General features: G+C 45.5%; 2 protein-coding genes and 1 pseudogene across 2 annotated transcripts; all 3 read left to right on the forward strand.

Annotated features, from left to right (window-relative positions):
- Window positions 1-4,604: 4,604 nt before the first annotated feature.
- On the forward strand, window positions 4,605-5,863 carry LOC139461190 (uncharacterized). The gene is made up of 2 exons (XM_071242785.1): window positions 4,605-5,608; window positions 5,706-5,863. The coding sequence occupies exons 1-2, from the start codon at window positions 5,041-5,043 to the stop codon at window positions 5,759-5,761; spliced, it is 624 nt and encodes a 207-aa protein (XP_071098886.1). The 5' UTR covers window positions 4,605-5,040; the 3' UTR covers window positions 5,762-5,863.
- Window positions 5,864-6,045: 182 nt separating this feature from the next.
- Window positions 6,046-9,582, forward strand: LOC139461191 (uncharacterized; annotated as a pseudogene).
- LOC139461273 (integrase/recombinase xerD homolog) lies at window positions 7,688-8,844 on the forward strand (the record flags this gene model as incomplete). Its single annotated transcript, XM_071242905.1, has 1 exon — window positions 7,688-8,844. A coding segment is annotated over one exon (1,017 nt), but the record flags the coding sequence as incomplete, so codon positions are not given.
- Window positions 9,583-15,410: the final 5,828 nt, after the last annotated feature.

A 15,410-nucleotide genomic window follows, 5' to 3' on the forward strand; every position in this document is an offset into this window, starting at 1 on the left:
AGTTGTGCAAATGTGGCTGCTCTTACATAGTCTGCATTACAGTATGACATATTAAGTATCGATCCACGTAATTGGGATCGATGACATGCATCAACACAGTCGGCGAGCCTGACCACCCGATCCCGTTAATCGCCTCTTGCCTGGATCGTCTTTCACGGCAAGAATGGGTTGCTGAAGACCGCGTATTGTGATGCAGAAAATATGACGTTTAACTTGGCTGTAGAAAAGGGAAAAGCGTCGATAAAACAGTCGTGGATCGATGCTCATGATATTAATTTACTGGATTGTCTGGTACAGACTCGATTATTTACAGGCCGCCGTCATATAGCTGGAACATTGCTGAGTGCGGCGAAAAACAACCAGCCAACTCTTAAAGGAGCTAAACGTATATGCTTTTGGTAAGGAAATCGTCACTCATTTGTATCAAACCTGAGAGAACATGTTCAGTGTTTTATAGCATAGATAGCCTTTAAATAGAGGTGGTGCGTTTACTGGTCCCACAACAGTATGCCCACAGTGGAAAACACTGAGCTAACCTTCTTGAATACAATCTTTGGACCCGTGAAGATCCGGGGTAGAAAAGGTTTTCATCAGCCCATGCTTGCCGTCAAAGGCGACTATTCTTGTCGTAAGAGGCGACTAATGGGATCGGGTGGTCAGGCTCGCTGACTTGGTTGATGCATGTCATCGATCCCAAATGGGTGGATCGATGTTCATGATATAAATTCCTGGATTGTCTGGTCCAGACTAACCAATGTGCTCATGGAGACAGAGTGTTTGTTTGGTTTGTGTGTGTGTTTAACGCCGCTCTCAGCAATATCCTTGCTACACGACGGTGGTCTGTAAGTATGGAGTCAATCCACTGATTGACGCGATTAGCATCGATCCTCGCAATTCGGATACCATGCCATACATCAAACATATCAGAGAGTCTGACCAGCCCACTTTTTGCCTCTTGTGACAAGCAAAGGTTCTAGCCAATCCTTTCCCGGTTTTTCATGCGGCATTGAAAATGTGTAGCACAGATACTTTGTAAGCCAACCTGAAGTGGGTTTACCTAAAGTGAGTGAGTGAGTTGGGTTTTAACGCCGCTTTTAACAGTATTCCAGTTATATCACAGTGTGCCAGCTTGATGTGGGAGGAAAGCCCAAAGTGATGCAGGCCTCAGACGTTTACCAGTCTGGTGAAACCCACGAACACGAGTATGGTGTTGACAAACCTAGAAAAATAATGGGGGCGAACCGGGATTCGAACCCACAATCATAGGTTTCCGGCGTGCCCGAGGGAAGCAACACTGCACAGCGAATCGTCCTGAGGACGCATGCCTTGCAAGGTCTAGTTCCACATCGGACATAGTGATGCACAAAATATAAGTCGGCTCTAGTTTGTTTGGTCGTTTGTTGTCGCCCTCAGTAATAGTCCAGCTATCTGACGGCGGTCTGAAAATACTCGAGTCAGGTCCAGACAATCCAGTGACTGACATCATGAGCATCGATCCACGCTGGGATACGATGACATGCATCAACCAAGTCAGCGAGTCTGACCACCCAATACCGTTAGTCGCCTCTCTCAAGCATCGTCGCCATTTACGGCAAGAATGGGTTGCTGAAGACCGCGTATTGTGATGCAGAAAAGATAACGTTTAACTTGCTGTAGAAAAGTGAAAAACCCGCTGACAGTCGACTTCTATCGTCGATAAAACATTCGTCAAATATCTCAGTCAGAGGTGAGTGGTTCCTGTGGCTTGACCAATCAGAATCTATACAACACAATTTTCACGTGTGTAGAACCGATGCTTTGTAAGCCAAACTGAACTTGGCTCACCTAAAGAAGAGTACGCATGCCTTGCAAGGTTTAGTTCAACACCCCCCTTTTATAGCGTCACATCGGTCATTGTGATGCAGAAAATGTATATTATGTATTGGGATCGATGACAGGCATCAACCAGTCAGCGAGCCTGACCACTCGATCCCGTTAGTCGCCTTTTACGACAAGGATGAGTTGCCGAAGATGCAGAAAATATGACGTCTAAGTTGGCTATAGAAAAGCAAAATATGCACTCTCAGTCGACTTCTATCGTCGATCAAACAGTCGTCAAATGTTTCAATCAGAGGCGAGTGTTTCCGATTGCTTGATACCTCTGATTGTCCAATCAGAATCGTGGTTTTCTTTAATTCACGACACAATGAAAAATAATGGCAAAATGAATATGGACAATACAACACAGGGCTGTAAGTGACACTTACCAGAAACGTATCATTCTGTCCCACCGCCATTTCATTTCCTGGGTTATTCAGGTATAATTTATGAGTAGCTTTTTCTCCAATCAAAGAAAGATAAACGTAGGCAGTTGTGCCACTTTGCTTCTCAGTTCCAGTTTGGGTGATTACTGTATATTTGCTTTGAACAAAATCATGAACCATCTCGTTGGTTGAATCTGAAACGGTACAGCACAAAGCAATGCACACATGAAATAAACATATTGCCTGTCAACTGGTTGGTTGCTTGGTTTGTTGTTTAACGCCGCACTCAGCAATATCCTAGCTATGTGACGGAGGTCTGTAAATAATCGAGTCTGGACCAGCTAATCCAGTGATTGATATCATGAACATCGATCCACGCAATTGGGATCAATGACATGCTTCAACCATGTCAGCAAGCCTGACCACCCCGATCCCGTTTGTCGAGTCCTACGTCGCCTTTTACGGCAGGCTGAGTGCGGCGTAAAACAACCAACCAACAACAACAACCAGACATATTCACTAGATGAGTATTTGCTTTGATTCAAAATATCAATAATCATGCATGTGTGTATATAAAATAATTTCTAATAGGTAAGTAAGGGATGTGTGGGAGTATATTTGGGCTATGGTAACTACGGGGGCACGGGTGGCCCAGTCGTCTAAGGCGCCGCGTTTCGCTGTGCAGAGTTGCGTCCCTTGGGCACGTCAGAAACCTATGATTGTGGGTTCGAATCCCGGTTCGCCCCGATTATGTTTCTAGTTTGTCAGCACCATGCCCGTGCTCGTAGGTTTCGACGAAGTGGTAAACGTCTGAGACCTGCATCACTTCGGGCTTTGCTCCCACATTATATAACTGGAATACTGTTAAAAGCTGCGTTACATCCAACTCATTCACTCACTCACTATGGTAACTACTGAAAAGGTATTGCAATAATAGTAAACCAAATGTAAGGCTTGATAATGTAATTTATCAATGTAATAGAAGCATTGCTGAAGATAACCATTGTCTACCACGTATGTTAAGTCACCAACATATGTCATTTGGTCGTGAGAAACCAATTTGTGACGATTGCGCTCAAATTCGCAACCATTTGTCACACCAGTCACCGTCATCTCCTAAAGTGAGTGAGTGAGTGAGTATGGTTTTACGCCGCTTTTAGCAATATTCCAGCAATATCACGGCGGGGGACACCAGAAATGGGCTTCACACATTGTACCCATCGTTTCCTAAAGCTTATTTTACTTCCAATAACAAAATATCACTTGACCTTGACCTCCAACAATTGCCTTAGTCTCAGGATTGTACAAAAAAAAGTGTAATTATAATTGGCATAACTATGCCTCCAAGTCAGCTTCACCAGTCATCTTCCCAAGGCAGGGGGTTCACTGACTAAAAAAGTCCAGTTTCCACCCTTGCCAAACTAGGTTGGTATTATGGAGTTGCATTTTTACTGGACTAACGAGTCTATTCATAGTCCAATCAAAATCTTGCATCGAAATCAAAATTCGGTTCGTAAACTGTCCTGCAGATTTTGGTCGATTGCAGGATTTGCAAAACATGCGCCCCGCCAGCTCGTTGTCAACAGATATTTTCCAAATCTTTTCATTTTTTAATGAAGGTGCTCACGCATTGCGGGATGTAAGACCCGTTTTATCACAACATAGACCTTGATTATCGATCAGGTCGTCTTGACTGGGCGCCACTGTTTTGTTTCAAGCAAATTCAAGTGATACGAGAGGTGGAATCTGATTGGTCCAAAGGAGAGGCTCAGAAGGGACATAATTCGTAATAGCCACTGGTGTCGCTACGATAGAGCCCAGGAAATCCAGCCTAGTTCGGCAAGGGTGGAAACTGGACTTTTAAAGATGCAGTCAGAAAGCAGAACTAACATGAGCCCGAATACCGTCAGTAAAAATCCCAGATGGTTGGTACTGACCAAATATGAGACCGTATACCGCCAGGAACAACTATTTTCGATTTCCACCTCACATATTTCACATGTAAATTCGACACTGTTTTGTGTGTTAATGTTATTAATTTTGAAGTGCAAAGACATTGTCTTTTTAATGAAACCTTGTTCGTGATGTTATTATTACAAATTATAGAGAAAAAAGCTCTCAATGGAGGTTACAGGCTTACAAATAGCAACGTCATAGAATATACATAGGATGACGTCACAAACAAGAAACGTGACGCCAATGATGTCACATAGCAATAGAATAGATAACAGCGAGTTGTGTGGGAATTCTTTCCATTTGAGCTATAATACGTGTTTAAACGTTCACGTTTAGTGCGTTATTAATTCCATTGTTAACGTTTGTGTTAATATTTACATTTAGTACTAACTACTAAATGACTTTATCGCGCGTATCCAAACCATGGGCTAATTACGTCTGTAACCCAATCACCCCTCGTAACTCAATCACCCCGGGCCACCACTCGGCACCGTGCCCGGGGAATAATCCCGCGCAAGCATCATCCCGCCCTTTGTTAGTCCGTCATTCGCGAGCAGCCCTTCCCCAAGTACACACGTGTGTCACTGTATCTAATCGCTTTCCCATTTTACGTTTCCTTTGTACCCAGTCGCGAACGTTTCGCCGATTACGCTTTGAATACCATCTATTCCAACACTCGCCGTATCGCATTTACACAATCGCGACCGTTTCGCCGATTACGCTTTGAATACCATCTATTTCAGCACTCGCCGTATCGCATTTATTCCGCTCTACTCCCGAACTTCACCCTCGGGACAATTTACGCTTGTGGAATACCAACTCACCACCCCGACTTTTCGTGATGCCTCCCAAGAGAAGAGCAACCGTCAACCACAAGCTTGTGAGGGGAGCCAAGCAGGCCAGGACAACCAGAAGACAAACCCCGGGTGTACACATTGTACAGGAGACAACAGCTGATGGTGAGTCTGCCAATTACGGAAATATCGAAGGTGGTAACAGAATTAACGTACAATCGGCGCAGCTTGTAAATGCCGCGCAGGTTGCCAACTCGGCTACCCAGGTAAACGAGCAACTGGGAAAAATACTCCAGTTGCTGGAACATTCAGCGCCCGGCCCGGTTAGCGCAAACCAACAGGTAAGGCTTGGTTTTAGATCTCCCGCCATTTCGCCCAACATAGGGAGAATCCCCGATGCGCACAACGAGGCCGACGGTGACGCGGCCCCAGCCAATCACATCGCTGGATACGGGGATTCCCTTGCCTTCCGTGCGGACGGAATAGACGCGCACGTCAAACAACAGGTGAGGGAAAAAATCTGGCGTGGCGAGTATGTCGACCTCGGCACAATACTACCAAACACCGAGGGAAGTCACGAGGACGGTACGATTACCATGGCGTATGACTCCTCAGGTAAGGTAATTTTTAAACCAATAAAACAGCAAGCAAAGCGCCTGTCCCTGGCAAGCTGGACTTCAGCTTTCCACATTTTCATGTGTACTTACGTTAGTAGGCACTCCGAGGTCCGCACAACCCAGGGGTTGCTGTCCTACATGGAAACCATAAGAACGGCGGCACTTCGATTCGGGGGGGATGCCTGGTCAACCTACGACCAACAATTCCGACACAGAATGTCAAGGGACCCCTCACGACGCTGGGACAACATCGACGGGGAGTTGTGACTGAAGTACATGGTAACACAGCCGGTACTACAACCAGAATCAGGCGGACGGGGCGCAATGACACGCGTACAGGGGGACATCGCCAGTCAGGTATGCTGGGATTTCAATAAATTTGGCTGTAGCAGGGTCAACTGTAAGTACACTCACAAATGTGGTAAGTGTGGCAAACATTCCCATAGCTCTAGGACCTGCTTTCGAGGGAATGGGGTCCAACCGACCCCATACAAGCCCAATCAGCCCTTTCCTAACAGAAAACCAGCCGGCAAGGCAGGTAAATTCAATGGCCCCTTCCCCCGTGGATCTCAATGAAATGGCACCCTGGTTACGCCAATATGCTAGGGTCAATTACAGAGATGCAAATTATTTATGGGTAGGTTTTAGCTTTGGCTTTAAGCTCGAGTTCCAGGGAAGCCGCACGGGTCGCCTGGCACGAAACTTGCGATCAGCCACACACCAAGATACGGCAGGCTACGTGAAACAAAAACTACAAAAGGAAGTCGACCTTGGCAGGATGGCGGGCCCCTTCAAGGACACCCCCCTAGACAACCTCCAAGTATCCCCAATAGGCCTGGTGCCCAAGAAGCAGCCAGGATATGGTCAGCACCTGGGTAAGCATGCGGAGGAATTCCGTCTAATTCACCATCTATCCTATCCCAGGGGTAAATCTATAAATGACTTCATAGACACAGAGGCCTGCTCCGTTGTGTACGCCAGATTTGATGAAGCTACCCAGATGGTGCAACAACTGGGAAAGGGAGCATTACTAGCAAAATTCGACATTCAGTCGGCCTTTAGAATTATACCAGTCCACCCATCCGATTTCGAGCTGCTAGGCATCAGATTCGAAGGTGAGTTCTATTTCGATAAATGCTTACCATTTGGCTGCTCCATATCTTGCGCCATATTTGAAACGTTTAGTACCTTCTTGCAATGGTGCATGCAATCGCATCTTCCAACGTGTCCGGTCATGCATTACCTGGATGACTTCCTAACGGGGGGGCACAGCAGGCACCAGCCACTGCTCAGACAACCTCAACGGATGCGTGAATACACTTGAACAGCTTGGGGTTCCTATTGCGCACGACAAGACGGTGGGCCCCACAACCAAACTGACATTCCTAGGGCTGGAAATCGACACCATTGCAATGCAGATCAGAATCCCAGAGCCCAAGATCAAGGAGGCAACAAGGGAAATACAAGACATCCTGTCAACAGGTAACATCAAGGTCACAAAAAGGGCCCTTCAGTCCCTCATAGGCAAGCTTAACTTTATGTGCAAGGCTATACCAATGGCAAGGGCATTCAGCCGCAGGCTAATCGATCTGCTTAGCAAAGGTAAGCAACCATTTCACCACATTAGGATTACCAGCTGGGTCAAGGAAGACCTACAAATGTGGTTAACATTTCTTACGAGTTATAACGGCATTTCAGTGTTTCAGGACCAACTATGGGTGGACAGCGATTTCCTCCAGCTGTTTTCAGACGCAGCGGGTGGCGCCGGCTTTGGGGCCTACATGCAGGGCAAATGGTTTAACGGCGCATGGCCACCCCGGTGGGTGACGGATGGAACTACACGGGACTTGACGCTCCTGGAGCTGTTCCCCATCACACTGGCCATCCAAATCTGGGGCAAGCAACTCGCAAACAAAAAGGTCCTCTTTTACTGCGACAACCAAGCCGTCGTAACAATAATCAACAAGCAGTCAACCAAGGCCCCCAGAGTGATGAGCCTACTCCGTCGCCTAATCCTGCAGTGTCTCCGATATAATATTATGTTTAAGGCAAAGTATGTATGTTCCACTGCTAACACTATTGCCGATGCTCTCTCGAGGTTTCAGCTCAAACGCTTCCGAGAGGCAGCACCAGCCGCGGACCAGAACCCCACACCTATCCCGTGCAACATATGGCTGATCTGAGGCAGGAAGCCGGCAGACTCCTACAACAATCTCTGTCTACTAATACATGGGCCACTTACCAAACAGGCATCAATGCCTTGCACCAGTTCCGGTCCGCACACCAGCTACAAGAGGTGTGGCCAGTCCCGCTGGATCAGGTCGTAAACTTTATTGCTTATCTGTCAGTCACTCACCACTCCCCTAACACAGTCAAGACTTACATTGCAGCGCTGTCTTCACACCACAAATTCCACGGGCTCACCGACTGTACAAACCATTTCCTGATAGGCAAGATTGTAACCGGCTTACACAAATCAGCGGGCCGACCAGACACCAGAAAACCGATCACTGCAGATCTGCTGCAGGTAGTAACCAACAATCTGCCTCACGTATGCTCATCAGCATATGAAGCCAGGCTGTTCAAGGCAGTCTACTGCACAGCCTTCTTCGGTTTCTTTAGGGTTAGCGAACTCGTCCAAACTGGACCCTCAAAAACAGGTTGCGCCATCCAGAATTTAAGCTTCTCGGGCAACCCCCAGCAGCTTTCAATCCATTTACCACACTCAAAGTCTGATCAGTACAGGATGGGGACAACAGTTACAATGTCACCTATACCAGGTAATCCGCTATGTCCGGTAGTCGCCATCAAGCACTACCTGGAGGCGCGCCCCTCCGGCCCACAACATGCATTCGTCCACTTTGACCATTCCCCCGTTACAAGGTACCAATTCCAGGCACTCCTAAAAAAGGCCTTAGCACACAGCAACATAAACACGGCCTGCTATTCTTCGCACTCCTTCCGCATTGGGGCAGCCACATCAGCAGCCATGAACGGGGTGCCTGAACACCTCATACAACAATACGGCAGGTGGAAATCAGATTGCTACAATGCTTACATACGCCTACCAACAAATTCAATGTTGCACAATTAAATCAAATAGTCTTTCATGGTACTTACTACACTTCTTATTGTTTACAGTTTGGATGGTGGGATCCAGCTACATGGCCAGGGCACGGCAGTACTTGCTCCTGAAGGGCACCAGCCCGAACCAACCGAGGATGCTATGGCTGGCACGAGGGGGGATGAGGTGGAAGGAGCTGGACACCATTCTGGATGCACAGGTCAAGGCGACACGGCGCAGCCCCAGAGCCCTCATCATTCACCTGGGCTCCAACGACCTGTGCTCGGTCAAAGGCAGCCAACTCTACCTTGACATGGTGGCATCAATCCTTCGGATACAACTCCAGCTTCCTGACACCAAGATCATCGTATCCTCAATGCTGCCCAGGCGCTACTGGCACGATGCCAGGGATCCATGAAAGATCGAGGGGATGCGGAAGAATATCAACCGCCGACTGACCAACCGAGTCAAAGAGCTCGGCGGTACAACAGTGCCACATCCCCAGATCCTGGCATCTGACAAGACATGGTACGCCTGGGAGGGCGTCCACCTCAGTGACAAAGGACTGTGTGTGTTTACGGACAATTTATTGCATGCCCTGGCGCTCGTTTTGCGCCAGTAAGGATATTATCTCCACAGGTTAGTGTTTCCTTTCAGTGCATAAGCAAGCCGGGCAACAATGCTATCTCTGCGTATCGCGTGGCCGTGGGTGTGGGGTAGCACTCTGGTGCTTTGTGGCGGGGTTCTTGTGGGCTACACTGCTAGTAACAAATTAACTTGCTTCCAAATTAATACTCGTGCTTAAGGCTACCTGCTTTTCAGCGGGAACCTTTCCGGGGTTACCTGCTTCTCAGTGGGAACCTTGTCTTTCCCGACTTTTCAGCCGGGGAATCGTAGAATAACATACGTTGGGGCAAACAGTTGCCACGTATATGGGCCCGGCGGCGGAAGTCGTCTTGTCAAGCAGTAGCTGACAGTTGGGTCCGCGGCGGGAGCCGCACAATGGTTTTGCTAATGGGGCCGGGCAGTGTGATCTGCTTTGGCCGGCTACCTGGGGCCGGGCAGCGGCAGTCTGACTTAGGCCAGCAGCGTGGAGCTGCTTTTGGCAACGTGGGAGTTGCCAAGCAATGGTAGCGTTTAAATATGCTACCGTGGGGGCCGGACAGCGGTAGCAGTCTCAGGCCAGCAGCGCTAGCTGCAATCGCCGTCGGCCACGCGCGTGGCCATGGCAACGGTAGCATTTTTGGTATATACAATTAGCAGCTAAGTAGCCCACTAGTACCTGCACACCCTCGGCCATTTAACCCAATCTCATCTTCTGTTTTATTACAGGCACGGGCACCAACGGCTCGGTGGCCCGTGCCTCTCCTTGGCATATCGCGGGATAATTACATTTAGTACTAACTACTAAATGACTTTATCGCGCGTATCCAAACCATGGGCTAATTACGTCTGTAACCCAATCACCCCTCGTAACTCAATCACCCCGGGCCACCACTCGGCACCGTGCCCGGGGAATAATCCCGCGCAAGCATCATCCCGCCCTTTGTTAGTCCGTCATTCGCGAGCAGCCCTTCCCCAAGTACACACGTGTGTCACTGTATCTAATCGCTTTCCCACCCACCCACCCAGCTTGCCACTCCTTTTTCTTTCCTTTTCAGCCTGACGTGTCCTCTTCACCTGGAATGCTAATCACTTCTTTTCTTCAGCGTTTATTCTATTACAGGTACCAGCAGAGCGGATTGTACATATGTAAATAAACCTGTACATATGTAAAATAGGTTTTCAGAGCGCTTGTATATATGTACATACTTCTAAACGATTCTGATATATGTAATTAAACATGACTTCTTAATAGCTGTATATCTGTACATATGCAATACCTGTCTCAACAATAAACTATGTCGAGGTGTGCGGGGTTTCTTGTGGGCTACACTGCTAGTAACAAATTAACTTGCTTCCAAATTAATACTCGTGCTTAAGGCTACCTGCTTTTCAGCGGGAACCTTTCCGGGGTTACCTGCTTCTCAGTGGGAACCTTGTCTTTCCCGACTTTTCAGCCGGGGAATCGTAGAATAACATACGTTGGGGCAAACAGTTGCCACGTATATGGGCCCGGCGGCGGAAGTCGTCTTGTCAAGCGGTAGCTGACAGTTGGGTCCGCGGCGGGAGCCGCACAATGGTTTTGCTAATGGGGCCGGGCAGTGTGATCTGCTTTGGCCGGCTACCTGGGGCCGGGCAGCGGCAGTCTGACTTAGGCCAGCAGCGTGGAGCTGCTTTTGGCAACGTGGGAGTTGCCAAGCAATGGTAGCGTTTAAATATGCTACCGTGGGGGCCGGACAGCGGTAGCAGTCTCAGGCCAGCAGCGCTAGCTGCAATCGCCGTCGGCCACGCGCGTGGCCATGGCAACGGTAGCATTTTTGGTATATACAATTAGCAGCTAAGTAGCCCACTAGTACCTGCACACCCTCGGCCATTTAACCCAATCTCATCTTCTGTTTTATTACAGGCACGGGCACCAACGGCTCGGTGGCCCGTGCCTCTCCTTGGCATATCGCGGGATAATAAAGCGTTGTATCGGAATTATATGTACTGGTCCTGTAATTTACACTGGTTGTAAGTGGGGGCACGGGTTGCCCAGTCGTCTAAGGCGTCGCGATTCGCTTTGCAGAGTTGCGTCCCTTGGGCACGCCAGAAACCTATGATTGTGGGTTCGAATCCCGGTTCGCCCCGATTATATTTCTAAGTTTGTCTGTGCCATACCCGTGCTCGTGGGTTTCACCGAAGTGGTAAACGTCCCCGACCTGCATCACTTCGGTCTTTTCTCCCGTATTAAGCTCACTAAAAACTAATACTGGTAGTAAGTGTAAGTGTAAGTATACGCCTCGCCCAATATTTTTCTTTTAACTTACTATGACACCGTAGACCATAGACACCATAATTAATATTACATGATAAAACCATGTATGACCAGAAATGACGGAGTTGGTCTTGTCGTATTCCAGATAGTACGTAAACAGGGTTATGCTGCGTGGTCTGATCTTTCTTTTGTTTTTGATGAGCAAGTTCAGGTGTAAAAGACAACCAGTGTTATCACTGAGGCCGATATTGATGATGATAACAACCCTCTGTAAATAATCAGACCGCCGAGTGATTGACATCATGAGCATCGATCCACTCATTTGGGATACGGTGACATCAACCAGGTCAGCGAGTATGACTACCCAATCCCGTTAGTCGCCTCTTACGACAAGCATAGTCACCTTTCTCGCCAGGAGAGGTGACATGAGGTGAAATTTGGTTTAACGTCGCGTCCAAGATTATTGAACGGACTCATGCCGATTTATAGTTCTAGCTCACTATGATACCATGCCGCAGTTTAACATGAATACCCCAGTCAGACACAGTACACTGACTCCGAGCCGAACAGTCCTTACCCTTAATGTCCCTACCCTTAATGCCAAGCGCCAGGGTAACAACAAGTACCATCTTTTTAACGTCTTTTGGCATGACGCGGCCGGGGATCGATCCCCGGACCTTCCGCTCTCCGGACAGACGCTCTACCACTAGACCATGGGAGCGGTTTATTCTTTAAATAAGCGTATGCTCATGGTATTAACCGCTAATAAATTACCCCAATGGCATATCTTTGTCAACCTTCAATTTCTTAGCGGTTCTGTTGTCATTAAACATAGTGCTACAGGCACAAGGAGATCTCAAATTAAAGCCAAAACAATAAATATTTTACTTAACATTGCCATATGTCGTTTGTCCGATTCTGAGGAGGGTTAAAAACAAGAATTTGACGCATTTCCTCTCTATTTTAGGTACGTGCAGCTATATGCTCATGATGTGAATATCTGGAGTGTCTAGTCCAGATTCAGTTATATAGTTGCAGTCCTATAGCTGAAATAGTTCACACAACAAACTTTCATTGTCGCATTTCTTTATATACCCCCTCCCCCGAACCCACGTTACTTTTTATTCACTTCATCAAAACAAAACCTCTTTAGACAGTGAGTGGTGAACAAGAATTGTATACCTCCTTGTCTCTGTTATCCTTGTAATAACAAAATATTAATATTGATATTGACGTTTTAAAATTCTTCCCATCGAGATATATATTCTCCATTTGAAGCAATTTGTATATGTCACTCGATACAATCTCCATTTGAAGCAAACTGTGAATGTCATTGACATAATCGTTAATGGCATATCTTTGTCAACCCTCTAAATCGTAGCCTAAAACAATGCATAAGAATACATCTTGGGAAGGAAATGGTGTTACGAGGTTGTGTATACATTTTATCGAGTACACTTTACCTTCGTGAGATGACGAGACAGTCCCGCTAAAAACGTTTAGTTTTGCATCTGTCCGGCACAGTTTAGCGTGTGCCTTTTTACCTCCGTCCCCTGAAGAATAAATAGGGTATGTTAGCCATATAAAATCTGGAAATGTTTTACAATTGCTGTGTAATCCGTCGTCTCAACGTTTACAATGAGTACATACCTCCACCAATGGATTGTTGTTAGTACATTTTGGGGTAGAGTCCCACCAGGGATTCAGCCACCGAGGCTTCTACAAAATGAAAGTCCACCAACTGATCATGTACCCCTCTGATAAGTGTAAATTGACACACGGTAATAATTATGTTATGGAAACTTCGGTAATGTTCTAATACCGCTAGATTGGTGAGGGCACTGTGTAGAACTTTTTAGTAGCTATTGGTGTTGTATATAAGGGGTGAATAACGTGTTTACTTAAACTCTGTCGCATTTAATTACATCTAGGATCGCTCATCATCCCTGATTCTCTGCCAAGCCCATCTCGGAAGCTTGACACTGTCGCCGCTGGGTGAATATATAAAATTATCAATGACATTTGCTATCAACACTGTTAGATTCTTTTTGTATTTGATACTAACCACTGCCATCATATTATATAGTGGCATTAAATATTGTACTACCATTCTATTGTGTACTACCAGTGTGATTGCTCTGCAGTAATTTCTGTTGATTTGTAAACTTAGTTAATTTGAAATGCAAATGTCAAATGTATGTCATTTGCTGGTTGTTTGTTGGTTACATACTAATTTCATTTACGTACAGATATCATATTTTTTCAATTTTGGATCGAGACGTAACAGAAAGTGGGGACTCCGGTATAGAAATTCAATATGTCACATATTATTGGGAAAATTATTGGACAAACTTTGGATTGTCTCATATTGTATGAAGCCAACAATCACTTAGGTGTTTTGTGTCCAGGAAGTTGTTGGCTAGCCTTCAACGGAACAAATATTCATGCTCAAAAAGTCTGAACTGGTCGAATTGGACAAATATTACAAAATTGACAGCTATAGGCTGATGTCAAGAAAATGATGAAAACGTACCTGCTTGAGGACGTAATTTTGGATGAGGATGCTTTGGCTTTGATTAAAGAAAACACTGAGAAATAAAAAATTGAATGAGAAAACTTGGCTATTGAAATTGAAAAAGAAAAAATGCTAATGGAAGCAGATAAAGAAGAGATAGAATTTCAGTTTAAAGAAATTGAAGTTGGGAAAATAAAATATAAAATGAGAATTGTGGCTGAGAAGGAAGAATTGAGATTGGAAACTGATGAAGAAATAAGGATAAAACAACTTGAATTACAGAATGATCTCTCACCAGTACCTGAACAGGTGATACATTATTTAATCTTTCGAAACAGATGAGACTTGTTCCGCCCATCTCTGAACGTGATATTGAGAATTTTATCTTACTTTTTCAAAAGGCGGCTAGCGGTTTGAAATGGCCTCACATACTGTGTGTACCCCTCTGACAAGTGTACTTTGGCACGCCTTTCATGGCCGAAACACACAATGCCTTAAGAAAGTGGTCAAATCTAACAAATGTTATATTTTGGATAACACTTTCTCAATAAAGTACAGATTCTAGTACTCTTTGGTGTGTGTGTGTGTGTGTGTGTTTGTCTGTGTCAGTGTGTGTGTTGGGGTATTTTAGAGAACCAGATAATCACCCAAATATATATTTGTAGCAATAACATCAGTTTTAAATATAATACCCCTGCTCTAATTATGATATTTATGATCCATCTACACAAATCCAGCCATTAACATTTAATAAAGCGAAGATAAACATCATTGTTAAATCACAATAGAAGTGGGTCGTCTCTTTATATGTCAGTGCAAGTTGGTGTGCATCAACTTATACCACAGAGCAATATCTAACAAAGTCATATTAATAAAAGTTAATAAAAGCTATCATATTTGTACTCATACTAAACTCAACTAAGCTGAGATACAATTTAATTATGTTCTTCTCCAACAACTAATACATGTATGTATAAATGCACTTTGTAACATATGGTTATGTAGCAGGGTAATTTTATTTTATTATTGTTATTTACATCATTATTCATACATCATTATCCTCATAATCATCTATATGTTCATTGTCTCTCTTGTCTACAGTTGCATATCATCAATACATCTTTAAAGTACTTAAAACCCTTACTTTCAGACTCTGTGGATCTCTCACCAGATCCCCCTTCAACCTTCTGTCTGTCTTTACACATTTTTCACACCTGCAGGGCTTCCCGCCGTCTATTTATATCTTGCATTAATCACTTCCTTTTATGCTATAAATGGCTTTCTTCTACAGTGTTAATATACACAACTAACTTTCTGTGCTGCTGTTGAGGAGGAAGGATGTGTTCTTATCTTCAGGTTAT

The sequence above is a fragment of the Haliotis cracherodii genome, unplaced genomic scaffold, assembly GCF_022045235.1.
Source record: "Haliotis cracherodii isolate W230 unplaced genomic scaffold, xgHalCrac1.p SCAF_14, whole genome shotgun sequence".
NCBI classification, from domain to species: domain Eukaryota; kingdom Metazoa; phylum Mollusca; class Gastropoda; order Lepetellida; family Haliotidae; genus Haliotis; species Haliotis cracherodii.